Source organism: Talpa europaea (assembly GCF_964194135.1).
Source record: "Talpa europaea genome assembly, chromosome: 14".
NCBI classification, from domain to species: Eukaryota; Metazoa; Chordata; class Mammalia; order Eulipotyphla; family Talpidae; genus Talpa; species Talpa europaea.
The window spans coordinates 64,973,393-64,992,148 of record NC_140082.1 but is presented as its reverse complement, the minus strand read 5'-3'; the positions used below and the strand labels follow the sequence as shown (position 1 = coordinate 64,992,148).

At 36.5% G+C, this 18,756-nt stretch overlaps 1 protein-coding gene across 1 annotated transcript in view; it reads left to right on the top strand.

Moving 5' to 3' along the window:
- CATSPERE (catsper channel auxiliary subunit epsilon) overlaps positions 1 to 18,756 on the top strand; it is a gene marked incomplete at both ends in the record, with an annotated part of 196,717 nt that overhangs the window by 75,151 nt on the left and 102,810 nt on the right. Inside the window, one exon of the mRNA XM_084254054.1 lies at positions 8,580 to 9,072. Coding sequence (XP_084110180.1) covers positions 8,580 to 9,072 — 493 coding nt within the window. The remainder of the gene's footprint in view (positions 1 to 8,579; positions 9,073 to 18,756) is intronic.

The following is an 18,756-nucleotide window of genomic DNA, read 5'->3' as shown; positions in this document are numbered from 1 at the left end:
GGAATTATGCTCAGTGAAATAAGCTAGAAGGAAAAAGAAAAATATCAGATGGTTTCACTTATAACAGGAATATGGGGGAACCAAATAAGACATCAATGTAAAAAAATAATAATAACAGTACAAACCACAACAAAGCAAAAACAGATAATTCTAAACCAGAGACATCCTGCAGGGGAGGAGGAGGGAGAGGGGTGAGAGGGAGAGAGCGAGGAGCACAGGAGACTGTGGTGATGGTGCACGGGTGCCTTAGGGAAGGAAATTCTAGGGGGACTCAATCTGAGGGAGTGGGGGAAGCAAATATTGTCTAAAAAATGTAAAAAAAAAATGATAAATGTTTAAAAAAATACCAAAAAAATGTATAGAATAGCATGCTGGATTGGAAAACAGAATCCAACCTTTGCTGCCTTCAGGAAACACATTTAAACTTTAAAGATAAGCATGGTTTGAAAGTAAAGGGTTGGAAAACAATTCTACAAGCAAATGACTCCCAAAAGAAAGCAGGTGCAGCTATACTTATAGGAGATAAAACAGACGTCAAACTAGAAAATGTGACAAGAGACACTATAAAAGCTGTCCAAAGAACACTATATAATGATCAAGAGGACAATACACCAGAAAGACATAACACTCATCAATATATACTCACCAAGTGAGGAAGCTCCAAAATACTTTAGACAGTTACTATCATCTTTGAAAACAGACATTGGAGAAAATACATATATGGTGGGAGACTTCAACACCCTACTCTCACCAAGGGACAGATCAACAAGACAGAAATAAGGACAAAATAGTCCTAAACAAAGATGTAGACCACGTAGGCTTAACAGACATCTATAGGACACTGCACCTCCAAAAACCTGAATACATATTGTTCTTAAGTGCACATAGATCATTCTCCAGGATCAACTATATACTGGGTCACAAGACAAATATCAAAAAATACATAAAGATTGAATCATACCAAGTATCATCTTCGACCATAAATATTTCCAACTAGAAATTATCTATGAAAAGAAATCAAGGAGCACCCCCATTAAATGGAAACTAAAAGACTACTGGGTTAATGAAGAAATCAAAGAGAAATTTAAAAATACATTGAGACAAATGACAAAGATGACTCAACTTTCCAAAACATATGGGACTCAACAAAAGCAGTATTAAGAGGAAAGTATATAGCAAACATATCAAGAAGCAAGAAATGACCCAAAGATAAAACCTAATCTCCCATCTTGAGGAACTAGAAAAAGAATAAAAAAAAAAAAAAACACCCAAAAGCCAGTAAAAGAAAGGAAATAATAAAAATTCAAGCAGAAATAAATGAAATAGAAAAAAAAAAAACAGTCCAAAAGATCAGTGAAACCAAAGCTTGTTCTTGATAAAATAAAATAGACAAACCTCTATAGGTTCACAAAGAAAAAAAGGGAAAAAAAACCAAATGAGTAAGATTATAAATGAAAGAGCAGAAATTAAAACAGACACAGTAGATATCCAGAAGATAATTAGAGATTACTGACAACAATTATATGCAATCAAGATCAGCCTTCTAGGTGAGATGGAAAAATTCTTAGAACTACACAATCACCCAAAGTAGAACAAAAAGGAAATAGATAACTTAAATCAATTGCAAGCAGTGAAATTGAAATAGTAACCAAAACCCTCCCAAAAAACAAAAGCCAAGGACCAGATGGTTTCAAACAAGTTCTACCAAATGTTCGAAGATGAGCTAATACCTATTCTGCAAAAACTCTTTCACAAAATTGAGAAAGAAGGAAAACTACCAAATATATTTTACAGGCCAACATTACGCTAGTATCAAAACTAAGCAAAGACAGTACAAAAAAAGAAAACTACAGTCGAATCTCCCTAATGAACTACAGATGCACAAATCCTCAATAAAATCTTAGCAAACCAAATCCAACAGTGCATCCTACTATGACCAGGTGGGGTTTATTCCAGAGACACAGGATGGTTCAACATCCATAAATCAATTAACCTAATTACCACATCAATACAAAGAAAAATAAAAACAGTATGATTATATAAATATATATGCTGAGAAGGCATTTGATAAAGTCCACCATCTATTTATGATGAAGGCCCTCAAAAAGCTCAGGATAAAATGGTCATATCATACCATAATAAAAGCCTTCTATGACATAGCCACAGTTAATATCATTCTTAATGGTGAAAAACTGAAATTCTTCCAATTAAGATCTGGAACAAAACAAAGATGTCTACTCTCACCTCTGCTTTTCAATATAATACTGGAGGTCTGATCTAGGGAAATTAGCAAAGAGAAAGATATAATAGGGATCCAAATAGGGAAAGAAGTAAAACTATCATTTTTTGCAGATGCTATGATAATATATGTAGATAACCCTAAAAAACCCACAGGAAGACTAATTAAAACAGTAAACCAATTTAGTAAATTAGCACATTACAAAATCAATACAGAAAAGAAAAATCAGTAATCTTTCCATATGCAATCAGTCCCAAAAGAATGAAACTAGACTACTATTTCACACCATATACAAAAAGCAATTTAAAAGCAACTTGAGTATATATAAAACCTGAAACCATAATATATGTAGAAGAAAACATAGGTAAAACATTCCATGACTGACATAAACCTCAGGAACATCTTTGGGGATTCTTCTCCAGAAGCAAGGAAAACAAAGAAGATAAAACAATTGAGACTACATCCAACTAAAATTGCAGAATATTTTGCTAAATATTTGTCATTTAGCAAGAGATAGAAATCAAAGCAAAGAGACATCCTACTCAATGGAAGAAATATTTGCACACCATATATCTGATAAGGGACTGATATCAACGATCTCCAAAGAACTCACACAACTCAACAGAAACAAAGCAAACAACCCAGTCAAAAAATGGGCAGAAAAACTAAGAAGTCACTTATCCAAAGGAGAAATGAAAATGGCCAACAGGAACATGAAAAATGTTCAATACCACTAATTATCAGGGAAATACAATTCAAAAACACAACTGGATACCACCTCACTCCAGTGAGAATGGCCCACATTAAAAAAAGAAAAAAAAAGAAAACAACAAATGGTGGAGAAGATGTAGAGAAAAAGGAACCCACTTATAATGCTGGGTGGAATATCAACTGGTCCAGCCACTGTGGAAAGCTGTGTGGAGTTAAAGCACTAAAAATGGAGCTACCATATGATCCAGTGATTCTGCTCCTTGGAATACCCAAGGAATGCAAAAACACTAGTTCAAAAGGAAACCTGCCCTCCTATGTTTATTGCAGAACCATTTATAATAGCCAACATATGGAAACAACCCAAATACCCCAAAATAGACGAATGGGTCCAAAAGCTGTGGTATATTTACACAATGGAATATTACTCAGAGATCAAAAAAGATAAATTCATGCCATTAGTGGCAACATATATGGAGCTGGAAAGGATTATGCTAGTGAAATAAGCCAGAAGGAAAAAGATAAATATTGGATGGTATCACTTATATGTGGAATATAGAGAAACCAAACAAAAGTTCAAGAAAAAGCAAAACTAGCACACTGACCATAGAACTAAGGCAATACAGCAAAGGAGGGGGAGGGAGAGGGAGTCAAAACAGGGGCGGGAAGAACCCAAGGGAATATGGTGATGGTTCACGGGGGATATGGTGGCAGAAGAACTATTGGGACTACAATGATGTAAGGAAAAAAATTAAAAATAGGTAAAGAGCTCTTGATATTTGTCTTAGGGTTGTTTTGTGGATTTGTTTCTACCAACATGAAAAATAGAATATAAACAAATGGAACTACATCAAACAAAAGCTTCTGCAAAGTGAAAGATCATCAATAAAATGAAAAGGCAAGGAAAAAAAAAGAAAAGGCAGCCTATTGAGTGGGTTGCACTTGTCTGCCTGCTGTTAGGGCAGCACTGTTGGTAGGATTTGACAATCCTCCCGGGAAGTGGCACTTTGGTTGAGTTTGGCCTTGTCCCTGGACTAAGCTGTACTCAAGAGCTAGTTCTGGGATTCCAACATTGGCATGTGGCTGACTGAAGTCAGAGGGATGTGTTGATGTTTCTAGGGCCTCACCTGCATTGGTGCTCACTGAACCTGCAGTAATAATGCACAGTGTTGGCAGCAGCAGCAGTGTCACAAGGAAGGTTGGCTCCTGCTGAAATGCCCCGCACCCCTGCCAATCACACTGCCCACATGCAGCTTCTGGGACTGGACACCAGAGCCCCAAGAGGAAAGAGGTGCTCCAGAGCTCACACCTGGCTAGCACCTGCAGGCCCTCAAACCGGCCCTTTGAGGGTCTCCATGTAGGCCCCTCCAGCTTTCTGCTGCAGGGTGGTTTGGCTGCCCAGAGGTGGCACCTGGACAACCAGTGGTAAACTCTTCTTTGCCACAGGAGTCTTAGGGTCTCCACTCTCAAACCCAGCTGGCTTCTGGGAAATGAGAGGTCCCCAGCAGGGAGCAAATCTTGTGGCAGTGTAGTGCCAGGATGGGCCACTGAGCAGGTTTTCTATGATCCGAGCAGACCTGGTACAGGAAGAGTCCTGGAGCCCTTGGTGGCTTTCTCAGGCTTTTATTGAGCTTTTACATGTAGTGTAGCAACCAGGTACACGGCAGGCAGGGGTGCTGGGGGCCCAGGAGACTGGCAGGCCTCCGAGCCCCTGGCAAGTCTTCACTCTGGGCTTCTCTGGCCTTCCTTCTTCCCTTCTCTCTCCTGCCTCTTCTCCTGCCTCAGCTTTCCTTGGCCAATATCTCAATACTGCAGTCATGGCCCACAGAAGTAAACAATACAACTTCTAACAATGTAACAAATGCAGGTGCCCCACCAGGCAGGACAATCCTAATGTGGGGAGGGCAGAAAAGCCCAAAAATCATGTACCCTACAGGCAGGAAACCACCACCGCTACCCCAAGTGCTCATGCTACTCAGGCTGTGGCAGAAAGAGCAGGTCTTGCCGTGGGACTTGTGCCAGGCTCTGGTTTCAGTTGTATACGTATTCTCAGAATCATTCATATTTATACTAACTTAATTCTAGTGAGATTTAAGAATGTATTCCTCAATGTGTAGCTCTATTCCCCCTTCCCCTTATTTTGCTGTTGTGGTTATGTATGTTACATCTATGTATACTCGGAACCTAATGATGAATTGTTTACTTTAACTAGTTTTAGGTCATTTAAAGAAACTGAGAAAAGGAAGGAGAGTCCAATGTACATGTGTATCATGTGTTAACTTTCTTATTTACCATATCGGTTGCACTTCCTTTGATACTGCAGACTTGAATTTCCAACTGCTGCCACCTGCTGTGCTCCCATCCCTTTTATTGCGTGCTATCAGCAATTTAATTATATTTCTATGTTTAAGTGCAAGTTCCAATTAAATACATATTGTTTGATAAAATTGCCTTTTAATCAGTTAAGAGGAAAAAAGAATGTCATTATTGGTCAATAGTGTGTGTGTGTGTGTGTTGTTTTGGTTTGGTTTTGGTATTATAGTGACGTTGGCCTCATAGAATATATTTGAAAGTATTCCATCTTTCTTGATTTTTTGAAAGAGATTGTATGGGATAGGTATTAGCTCATCTTTTAATGTTTGATAGAACTCACTGGTGAACCCATTTGATTTTTGTTTTTGGGAAGAATTTTGATTACTATTTCAATTTCCTTGCTTTGATTGGCCTATTCATGTTTTCTGTTTCTTCCTTATTCAGTCTTGGATGATTGTCTAGTTCTAAGAATGTTACTTAATGCTACTTATTAGCATATAGATGTTCAAAGTAATCTCTATTGTCTGAATTTCGTGGCATGTCTGTTGTAACATCTTGTCATTCATTTCTAATCCTGTGTGTACTTCCCCCCCTTTTTCTTCGTGAGTCTAGCTAGAGATTCGTCTATTTTGTTTATTTTTTCTCTAAGAACCAGCTTTCGGTTTCATTAATCTTTTGGACTGTCTTTTTAATTTCTGTTTCACTTACTTTTGCTTTTTTATGATTTCCTTTCTTCTTTTGGGTTTGGTTTGTTTTCCTTTTTCTAATTCTTTGAGATGAGAGAAGTTTATTTACTTGAGTTCTTTCTCTTGATGTAGACTCATACTGCTACGTATTTTCTTCTTCTTACTGCTTTTGCTGCCTCCTATAAATTCTGGACAGTTGTGGCCTTATTGTCATTGATTTCAAGGTATTTTCTTTATTTCTTCTCTGATTTCCTCCTAACCCAGTAGTCTTTCAGTAGTGTGTTGTTTAATTACCATGTATTGGGGTTTACACTGTTTTCTTTTTTGTTTGGTTTTTAGTTTAATACCTTTATGGTCAGAGAAGATTCTTTGTATTATTTTGATATTTTTTAATTTGCTAAGTCTTGAGTTGTTAAGTAATATATAGACAATTTTGGAGGCTGTCCCATGTGTATGAAGAAAATAGATATTAAGGTTTTTGTTGGGTGCAGTGCTTTATATTTATCTTTTAGGTCCCTGTGGTCTATTTCTTTATTTAAGGATATTGCATCCCTATTTATTTTCTGTCAGTTGATCTGCCCAGAGGTGAGAATGGGTGTTAAAATTCCCTACTAGAACTGTTCTTCCCAATGTCTCTTTCAGAATTGATAGTAGTTGCCTAATATATTTTGGTGTTCTTTCAATTAGCGAGTGTATATATATATATATATATATATATATATATATATATATATATAATGAATGATATATCTTCCTCATGTAGTGTTCCCCAGATCATTACAGTGTCCACCCCTAACTCTTGATAACTTTCTTAACTAGAAAGCTATTTTGTCTGATATAAGTATGGCTATTTATTACTTCCTTTGAGCTCTTTGTGCTTGTCGGATTGTTTTCCAACCCTTTAACCTGAGTTGATGTTTCTCTTTGAAGCTCAGGTGCATTCTGGGAGATAGCAGGAAATGATCCAGTCAGATATTCTGTGCCTTTTAATTGGCGAGTTCAGTCCATGCACATTTTGAGTGATTACTGATGTTGCTATCATTTTGTCCTTAACTTTTGTGGTTCTGTTTCCCTGTTTAGTTCTTTGTGTATGTTCCTTTCTTTGATTTGGGTATAAGAACTCCTTTCAAAATTTCTTGAATGAGGGACATAGTGTTTGCAAACTCCTTCAGTTTTTGTTTGTCAGCAAAGGCCTTATATCTCCCTAATAGCTGTAGGAGACTCTTGCTAGATAGAGTAAAAAAAGGATTTTTGCCCTTACCTATTTGTTCCATTCTCTCCTTGCTCGTAGAGTTTCTTTAGAGAAGTCCTATATTAGCCAGATGAGTATACCTTTATAGGTTATCTGCTTCTTCCCACTTGCCAGCTTCACTGTTCTTTCTTTGCCTTGAACTCTTGAAATATTTACTAGTAAAAACCTTGGTCTCCTTTTGCTTAGGTGTCTTGTGGATCTTTGAGCTTCCTGGATTTGTACATTTATTCCCTTCTTTATGTTTAAGAAATTGTCCTCCATTATTTCTTTGAATACATATTCTGTTCCCTTCTCTGTCTCTATATTCTTATATTTCATTTCCTCATGGAGTCAGATAATTATTGCAGTAATTCCTCATGGTTTTTTTTACCTTGCTTCTCTCTTTTTCTACCCAAATTCATTGTTCTTTCATGTCTTCAAATGCATTGATTTATTCTTCCATTTTGTCTATTCTACTTCTATAGCTTTCTCTTATATTTTTAATCATCTCTACTATTCTTTTATATCCTTACTCTCCATATTTTTCTTAGTTAAAAACTCAATTTCAGTGTTCTCTTCAATGATCTTATTTCTCATGACGTTCATTTGCTTTTCAGAGTTTTCTTTGTAATCTTCCAATTCTTTAATTTTCTTCATAATGGCAATTTTGAATTCTACATCTGATAGGAAGATTATCTCTTCATTTTTTTGTGATTGGGTTCTACGGGTTTGTTCTCTCTCTCTCTGTGGTGTTTTGTTACCCTGAAGAACTGTGTGCCCATTTGCTGTATTTTCCCCTTTTCCCATTGCTGAATTTTGTGTTGCCTAGCTATGTGTGTGGTGTCTAATCCTATTCCCAAGCTGGCCTGCGCTCTCATCAGGGCCTGTTCCCCTAAGTCTTGGTTGGGTGCTCAGTGACTGGTAGCAGGGATGCTCAAACTTTCTCTTTCTCCAAGACAGTGAGACATGGGCTCAAAAAATTATGTGCCCTTTCACAGAGAATTACCAAAGAATGTGCTTTAGTAAACAAGAAAAGATCAAAGCTTATATCCAGTAAACAGTACTTTCAACCCAGAGAGTAATGAAGGAAATCCCATAAAACAAGCACCAAATTACCTCTGCATTTTACCACATGGTTAATATTGCAGTATATTTGAGAATCTAGAAACATATTGCAGAATTGTCTAAAGAGTCAAGAATGTTTTCCTTTGACAAAAGAATGAAGAGAAATAGGAAGTGGTAGCAATTCGGTTATAATTTGATTTGTTTCACCCAGATTTGTTTAAAAATAAAAATTTTGAATTTTTTTTTAAAAAAACATTATATGTCAGCACTGTGAAAGATGGATGAGAGGAATAGAAAAGACCATTTTATTCTTGTACTTTCTATTTTCTTGTCTCAGGACCTGGCATATCACCATACCAATGACAGACAATGATATACTAATGGAGATTAAGGGAAAACCAGTGGCTTTACAAGATTGCTTTACTGCAGACTCTCGGCTTCAGCTTACCTATCCTTTGTGGACAATGGCAGAGGTTTCTGGTTATTTACCAATCTCTTCACCGCGTGGTAGTCAGTTAATTGCAGACTGGGATGCTTGTTTTCCTTCTGTAGCTGTTGTGGTAGCTGATATGGAGACCTTTCAAACAAATGATTCATTCCAATCTTGGACCAGACTCAGAGTGCCTCCAAATATGCTGTCTGATGAGGACAGACACAAAGTGTCTGATGTGAGCTTCTCACGGGATGGAATATTTCTTCTAATAATTGATAAGCTTTTTATAAGACGTTATTATATATTTTTAAGACTAGGAAAACTTTTTGATCTTCCCAATGATGGAATTATTGGCATCACATCAAGAAAATGGTGTTGGACCAATTATTTACTCAAGGTTAGTAAAAGATATTCATATTACATATTTGCTATACCATTTTTTGGTGATGTATCAGAGACTGTAGGATACAGATTATTTTAGATTTATTTTTTATGATTGTAAATAGTTCTATTTTCCTAAATTAACTTCACAGCAATCTCTGTTAAGTGATGAACCTCCAACTGAGAATAAAATGGATCTTGTATATTATAATGCAGGTCATTAAGTCTTATTAAGAGAATTTGGGCTTACCTTGATGTTAACAAAAAGAAAAAAACCTCCTAAATTGTTTTTCTTTTTTTTTTCACTATAATTCATTTGTTGTTATTGTTGTTGTTTTAAAGATTTGTTTATTTATACATACAAGAACTGGAGTACAGGCCAGAGTTGTGGGGGAGGGGGTGAGAGGATTCACCAGAGACAGAATGGGGAACAGAACAGGCAGATCAACTGAAATGCACTGCTGAGAGGAGCAGCAGGTGAGTCAGGAGAGGTCTGCTGAGCCATGTGGGTTGCTCGCTGGCTGGGGATCGAACTCATGCTGCAGTGGCTGTGGCGAGCCTCATAGGTTGCGTCTTAACTCCTTATGCCAGCAGGGAGGCCCCCAAATTGCTTTTATTAAACAAACACTCTGTGCTCTCAAAAATGAATTAACTCTTCCATTTTTAACAATAGAGTTAGTTAATAAGATATTCTGAAACTATCTCATTGAAAAACACCTTGTAATGCCAGGAGGGACACAGAGCTGGTTCTCTCTGATCCAAGCAGATGGACAAAGGAGAGTCCTGGAGCCCTCTGTGGTTTTCTTAGGCTTTTATTTTGCTTTTACATATAATGCAGCAACCAGGTATATGGCAGGCACATGGGGGGCCAGGAGGCTGGCAGGCCCCCTAGCCCCTGGTGAACCTTTTCTCTTTACTGGGCTCTCTCTCCTTCTTTCTTTTTTCTCTCCTGTTCTCTCTCCTGCCTCTGCTTCTCCTGGCAAATATATCAATACTACAGCCATGGCCCACAAGAGTAAACAACACAACTGAAAATACCAGTGTAACAAGATGCAGGTGCCCCTATCAGGCATGCAATCCTAATGGCGGAAGGGCAGAAAAGTCTGAAAATCACTTACTGTACACACCTAGAAAGCTGCACGGAAATTTACACATTTTAAACACATAGCTAAACTTACATGTCAATAAGGGAAATCATAAAAGGAAACAGGAGTTCTGGAACACTAGTCCAGAGTCATAAATTCTGAAATCTCAGTTGCCCTGAGGTCATGTGCTGATCCCACATATTTAGACCTCTAGTACTTGGAATAATTTTTTACAAACAATAAGAGCCTTCAATATTTTTCCAACAAAATTAAGTCCATCTCAGTTTTAACTTTTAGAAGGAGAGAAAAAATGTCTTTAGAATTCATGACAATGAGTCAACCCACAAGCACTTTGGGACTCAAATTCATAGTACCTGACTGGTTCAAAAAAGATATTAAGTTTAACCTATATAACAAGCACAGATCCTTTCTGGAGAAAATTACCTTACACTCATGCTTTGAAAATTCTGTGCAAATAACTTTCTGAGTAAATAAAATCACATTCCAAAATGGCAAAACATATGAAAATATAAGATACCAAGGAAGTCAACAGAAAACAAAGAGCAGAATCATTCCTCCAAGATCATTGAATGGCAAAGCAATTAGTAAGACTTAAAAGCAAGGAAGTCATTTTCATAAAATCTCAAATAGTGCTTATCCTAGAAAGATGTAGTGACTGAGAATGAGCATATGTAGCACGTGGAAGTATTTTGTCATAAATCTTTCATATATGTAATTATATTTTGTGCATGTGTGGACTATGTTTAAAAATTTTTAGTATGTTAAATATTAAATTTCATTAAAAATCTTAAATGAAGCTAATACTTGAAATGTAAAATTCAACAGATGGTTTAAATAAATTGGATACAACAAAAGTAATGCACTAAAAATACATTAGAAGAAATGAAACAAGATGAAAATTTAAGAGAAAAAGAGATGAAAAAACATAACAAGAATAGAGAGTAAGAAGGGTTAAAGGGAAGAATGGAAAAGAGATGATCCAATATATATCTGACCAGAATTCCAAACGGGAAAGAGATGGAAAGTTTTCAGACATAAAGATATCAGTTCTTAATCCAGAAATACTTCCCAATTGATAGAGAAAAACAGAATGTGTTTAAACACAAAATAATGAAATTTTCATAGATCTTCAACTAACAAGAGAGATTAAAATTATCTAGACAGAAAATACAAATTACAAAAAGTAATGACAATAAAACAAGTAGGCAGCATCAATGTTAGCCAACAGATGGTATAATTCTCAAATAACGGAGACAAAGTTATTGTCAATCTAAAATTACACTTATTTGATGAAACTATTCTCAAAAACAAGAATTTTTAAAACTATTTTAAGGATCAAACCCAGAGATTTCAGAATATAATTAAAATAACTGCAATAAAAATTTATTAGATGTGCTCAACAGCAGAATGGAGATGACATGACAGAGGAAAGAGCCAATAAGACTAAAGCTTGCATCAATAAAACTTTTTTCTCTAAACAAGAGAAAATACTTGTCAAAATTGAACCAAGTCTCAGAAATTAATGGGGATGATGTAAAGGGTCTAATGTTTATGTCATTGGAGCTCAAGAGGGAAAGAAGAAAGAGTAGAAATGATATATCTGAATAGACAATGGCTAATAACTTTCCAATTAAGCAAAAAAAAAGTATGGAGTTTAGCAAATTACAAATAAGATCATTACAAGCAAATTCATAAACTACTGAAAACCAAAGGGAAAAATTTGAAAGCAAACTGAGAAAAACGATACATAATGTGCCAGAAAACAATGAATCAGTTGATGGCACATCTCAAGTGCTAGAGATTACAAAAGTGCTGAAAGAAAAGAAACATATATCTTCTGTTGCGGGGTTTTAATGTATTTTCATATAGTAAATATGACAACTATTACCAATGATGAGCACAAAGGAGCCTATGGGGTAGTGAGGGTTTTTCATTCCACTTGAAATGCTAAAATATTAATTCTATGAAAAATGTTGTAACCCCTAGAGCAGGCACACAAAAAAATAAGTACATATATATACATGGTAAAGAAAATAAATTTAAATGGAAGACCTTTTTTTTTTCAAATCCAAAAAAAAAAAAAGGCAGAAAAAGAGAAACACTGGGGAAAAGCCTGAGAATACAAACTGAATACAATGAAATGATTTTGCTAAATATAAACATATCAACTGTAAAACCACTAAACTAAAAGACAGAGATTGTCAGGTTTTGAAAAACTGTATGCTTTCTATTAGAAGCCCAAGTTACATATAATGATGTAGCTGGATTAAAAGTAAGACACTGGAAAAAGATATACCATCAAACACCAATTAAAAGAAAGCTTAAGTGACTTTATTACTATCCAACAAGCTAGGAAAACAATCAGGGTAAATAGGAATATATACAAAATGATTAAAGAGTCAACTCATCAAGAAGACATAACAATCCTAAATGTCTATGCACCTAATAACTGAGTTTCAAAACACATAAACCAAAATTAATTGGCTGGATGAAAGAAATGCATAAATCTACAAATTTATTGGAAGATTTTCACACTCATTTTTCAGTAGTAGATAAAACAAATGAACAGAAAATCAACCAGGATATACAAGGATGAACAATACTAGGGGTGAGAAAACTATGACCCAGCACCCAAAATGTACCCTGTAAATACTTGTATTGAAATATATCCATCCTTGTTTTATATACATACTATCTTAGCAGCTTTTGTACTGCAACAATAGAGATGAAAATTTGCAACAGAAACCATGCAGCCTACAAAATATTTACAAATATTTTGTTGCAGAAATATAGCCCGAAAAATGTTCACTATACAGTCCTTTCCAGAAAAAGTTTGCTGGCCTTAATTAACACTATCAACCAACTTGACCTAATAAGAAATTGTAGAATATTGTCCAGCCATCAAAAGAAGAAAATACATTCCTTTCAAGCGGACATGGAATATTAAGCAAGATAGACAAATAGTATTTTAAAACAAAAAATAAACGTTAACAAATTTAAAAACATAGAAATCAAAGTATGTTCTCTGATTTTAACAGTGTAAACCAGAAATTGATTTTTTTGAAAACTACATGAGGAAACATACCTTAACAGGAATTGGGGATCATTTAAAACTGAATGAACATAAAAATAAAACATATTAAAACTATATCAAAACTGGTAGAATTGAAATAAGAGATAGATAAATCCATGATTACAGATAAAGAGAGACTAAGAAAATAGGCAAGAATATGGAAGAACTCAACAACCAACTGGACTGAACTGATATTTATAGAGCATTCTACCCCCAAACTGTGGAATACACATTCTTGGCAAGTGTTGGTGGATCATTTACCAAGATAGACCATATGGGCAAATGATAAGACAAGTCTTAGCAGTTTTAAAAGAAAGTAAACCATACAAAATATGGTCTCTGAGCAAAATGGAATTAAACTAGGAGTCATTTAAAAATACTCCAGTTCTTGGAAATTAAACCACACATTTCTAAATAACTCGTGTAAAATAAGACTTCTTAAGGGACATTAGAAAATCAACTGAATAAAAATTAAAATATAAAATATCCAATTTTACAGAATGCTGTTAAAGCAGTACTTACAGAAAAATGTATAGCATTAAATTCTTACATTAGAAACTTCTAATTCAGATCAAGAGATATTGAAAAATAGAAATTATCATATTTGTTTTTCTACATGAAACAATGACAAAGAATTTCAATGAAATGTATGAAATAACCTAATAAAATACTAAGTGAAATTCAGAAAGTAGCTATAGTATTATTAAATTATATTTAGAACAAAAACTATTACTAGGAATAAATAGCATCATTTTATAGCAACAATTGAGTTAATTCATCAAGAGCACATAAAAATCATAGTGTTTATGAATCTAAATACAGAACTTCAAAATGCACAAAGTAAAATGTGAAACACAGGGTAAATAGAGAAAACTATACTTTTAAATGCTTCAATACTTTTTCTTAATAATTAATAGGACAAATAGAAAATTAGTAAGGGTGTTGACTTGAACAACACTATCAACCTTCTGAATCAATTGGGGTTTATAGAATATGTGACCCAAGAGCAAAATCCATATTTTCTTCAAATGTACATAGGGGGCCTCCCCAGTGGCACAGCGGGTTGAATGCCGTGCTATGAAGCTGTCCACAGCCTCTGCAGCACGGGTTCGATTCTGGTTGGCCAGCGAGAATCCCACATGGTACCACAGACCTCTCCTGCTGCACCCGCTGCTCCCCTCAGCAGTGTTTTTTCTATCATCTGCCTGTTCTGCTCCCTGCTCTGTCTCAGGTGAATCCTCTCACCCCCCACACCTCTGGTCTGTACCCCAGCTCTTGTATAAAAAAATAAATAAATCTTTAAAAAGAATGCGCATAGAATTTTTACCAAAATAAAACATTTTCTGGGCCATAAAATGAGTCTTGATGTGTTTAAAAGTTGTCACATAAAATAGAGTGTGTTATCTGACTACATAATTAAATTAGGGGCCTCCTTGGTGGTGCAGGGGCTTAAGCACAGCACTATGAAGCAATCTGCAGCCTCTGCAGCATGAGTTTGATCCCCACCCGGCCAGGGAGTTACCCACACGGCACAGCTGACTTCTCCTGTCTCACCCACTGCTCCCCTCAGCAGTGTATTTCAGTCAGTCTGCCTGTTCTGTTCCCCACTCTGTCTCTGGTGAATCCTCTCACCCACCGCACCTCTGGCCTGTACCCCAGTTCTTGTATGCATAAATAAATAAATCTTTTATAAAAAATAATTAAATTAGATACATAACAAAAAGATATCTGCCACATACCAAAATATTAGGAAACTAACACATTTCTAAATAATTTATGAGTCAAAGACAAATTTAAACGAATCAAAAGTTAGTTGAACTAAAGAAAATGAAAACTGAACACATCAGAATTCGTGGGATGATGCTAAAGCAGAATTAGAAGGGAAATTTACTGTATTAGTCCCTCATATTAGAAAAAAATAATGTCTGAAATCACCAATCTCTATTGCACTATAAGAAACTAGGAAAAAAAGAAGTAAAACAAAAAAAAGGAAATAATTTAAAAGTCATTGGGCAAACAATCCAATGATTAAAAACACAAACAAATATCAAAAAAATAAATAAAAATCTTTGGATAAATTAATGGCATAGAAAACAGAAAAACTGCAGAGAAAAATCAGTGAACAAAAAGCCCTGCTCCCTGAGAAGATTAATAAAATTGATTATTTTTTTCATGTTACCAGTATACTTATTAGAGGAAATCAAAGGAAGGAAATATGCATCCAGGCTTAGGTAAATTGTCCGGAAATAAAATTGGTAAATTGCCAATTAAATTGCAAATTAAAAGGTAAATTTTGTGGAAATATGCATCCAGGCTTAGGTAAAATCCAGGCTTAGGGATTGTTTATTCTCAATAATATTGACTCTTGCCACAGTATGACACTTAAATCATGAAGCTAGAACCTGGTGAAGGCATTCAGTAATATGGGTAGAATATGAACAGACCACATTTTTATTTTTAGTCTGGGTAGAAGCATGTTTTTCAGCCATTGCTTACTAGGCATGTTTTGGCATTCCAACAGAAGCTGAAGACCAGAAAGATTCCAGGTAAACCGTGTTTGCTTCTAACAGGGCATAAAAAAAGCAACAAGAATTTCATTTCTGTGCAAAAACACAGAGCAGCTGCTCTTTGCAGACAATTATATGCTCTGAAGACAATTATATGCAGTGTGTGCAAGGCTGAAGTTGTAGAATCTTAGCGTGTGTGTGTGTGTGTCCAATTAACCTCCTTGCTGAAAAAATCATCATGGTGGTGTCATGTGGGAAAGTTTGAAAGATGAATCAGATGAACCTGCTCCTTTATTTTTTTTTTTTAGGATTTTTTTATTTTATTTTTTTATATTTTTATATTCCCCATACAATACAATTGCAACCCTGATTTTGACCCCAATCCCTCCTTCCCCCCCTCCAAAGAGTGTCTCTGGTCCATAGTTGTTTGTTGATTTTGATTTTTTCCTTTCTTATAGTTATTCTTTTTCCTGGTCCATATTTAGGTTTTCTAGATTCCTGTTATGAGTGAGACCATCTGGTATTTTTTCTTTTTCTTTCTGGCTTATTTTGCTGAGCATGATCCCTTCCAGCTCCATCCATGTTGCTAACAAATTGCATGTGTTTATCTTTTTTGAATGCTGAGTAATATTCCATGGTATATATGGACCACATCTTCTTGATCCAGTCATCTATTTTGGGGCATTTGGGTTGTTTCCATAGCTTAGCTATTGTAAACAGTGCTGCTATAAACATAGGGATGCAGGTGCTCTTTGGAATTGATGTTTCTGTGTCCTTTGGGTAAATACCTAGGAGTGGAATTGCTGGATCATATGGAAGCTCTATCTTTAGTAGGTCGAGGAATCTCCACACAGCTCTCCATAGTGGTTGGACCAATTTGCACTCCCACCAGCAGTGCAGGAGAGTTCCTTTCTCTCCACATCCTCGCCAACATTTGTTGTTGCTAGATTTTTTAATATGTGCCATTCTCCCTGGTGTAAGATGGTATCTCATTGTAGTTTTGATTTGCATTTCCCTGATTACAAGTGACGTTGAACATTTTTTCATATGTCTGTTGGCCATTTGTATTTCCTCTTCAGAGAAGTTTCTTTTTAGCTCTTCTGTCCATTTTTTGACTGGATTATTTTCTTTGTTGTTGTTGAGTCTCATCAGCTCTTTGTAGATATTTGTGATCAGTCCTTTATCATTAGTGTTGTGTGCAAAAATGTTCTCCCAGTCAGTGGGGTTTCTCTTTGTTTTTGTTATTGTCTCTTTTGCTGTGCAGAAGCTCCTTAATTTGATGTAGTCCCAGCTGTTTATCTTTGCCTTCTCTATCACTGCTTTGGGTGATGCATCTGTAAAGATGTCCTTGAGGTACATGTCATGGAGTGTTTCGCCTATATTTCCTTCTATGTATTTTATGGTTTCAGGTCTTATGTCTAGTTCTTTAATGCATTTTGAGTTGGTTTTTGTGCATGGTGTGAGGTAGTGGTCAAGCTTCATTCTTTTACATGTAGCAACCCAGTTTTTTCAGCACCATTTATTGAACAAACTTTCTTTGCTCCAGTGAGTATTCTTTGCTCCTTTGTCGAAGATTAGTTGACCATAGATCAGTGGGTTTATTTCTGGGTTTTCTATTTGTGAACCTGCTCCTTTAGAGGAAGTATTTCCATGCACAAATATGCCAGCAATCATGTTCCTTCTTTATTACAGCTTTTCTTTCTGGGAATAAATTCTTGCCAGTTTGCAACAGCATGTACCACTAAAGTTAAGGCAGAGTTGTAAAGAGAACTTGGATAATCTATGTTTGTTTGTTTTTAAATATTTTATTCTTTTAATTGTGAAACAGGATTCTCCCCACCAGGGTACTCGCCACCAAATCACCCATAGTCTACCACCATAGTCCTCTGTGCTTCCTTCTCTCTTTATTCTTATTCCTCTCCCTCTCTCCCCTTTGGATACTTCAGTTCTAATGTCAGCTTTCAAGAGCTAGCTTTTAAGGTTTTCTTTCTCTATACATAGTTTCATTTCTATATTCCGCATATTAGTGACACCATCTGGTATTTATCTCTCTTCACTTATTTCACTTAGCATTATGTCTTTCAACTCCATCCGTTTTGCTCTCAGTGGAACCTCCTTATTATGGGTTTTCTAGCTGTCAGGTTCCCACAGCTGGATCTGGAAGTTGGGGGGAAAGGGGGCAGGATTCTCTTTCTAGCTCAAGCAAATGATTTCTGGATGCAGGTAGCTTATAGTTTGGCTTTCCCTGTTGGAAACTGTAACTTAGTACTCATTACCCAAACTGGTGGATAGAGTCTGATTTCTACAGCTTGAAACTGGAGCCTGGGGGTGGCGTAGCTCTTGTTGCTGGTTGAAGGAAACTAGGAGTTGCCCCGTTCTTTCCCACAATTGGGAGATGAGTGCAGGATTCCCACAACACCAGTGGCTACTAGAAGGGGAAAGGCATATGGCATCTGCAGTGGAGTATTGTGGCTCTGACAGCCAGAGGCAGAGCTGGGCCCCCTGCCTACACCATGGATCCCAGGCTAATGCACTGTCCTGGAAGCCTGTCAGAATCAGATGCACTTGGGCAAAAGCCTCTGTGAGGGAGAGGGTTTGATGTGGCTCCATACAGGAAGCAACAGGCTTGGGCGGGATGCTGCTAGGAGGGAAGATTGCTAGCCTGCTGGGTCACATGTGCTTGGCTGAAGAAGCTGTCAGGGTGTGGCCGCACTTGGTCACACTTCTGCTGAAAAGCAGTAGGTCTCTGGAGACAGGGCTGTGACTCCTAAGACCAAAGACTTCGAGCCAGACTGAGCTCCCCGGCTCTGATAATGGGCCCTGAAAGCAGGGCATTGCTGCTGTTTTGCCCAACGGTTAGAGTGAGTTCCTGACTCCCTCAGGGATCTCTGAGGATGGGGTGCTTCTTCTCTGATATCAGGAGATAGTCTGATGTCAAGGGGAAGCTGGATTCCTATCTAAAATGGGAGTGGGATCTAGAGACTGAGGACCACATGCCTCTCAAGTGTGGAACT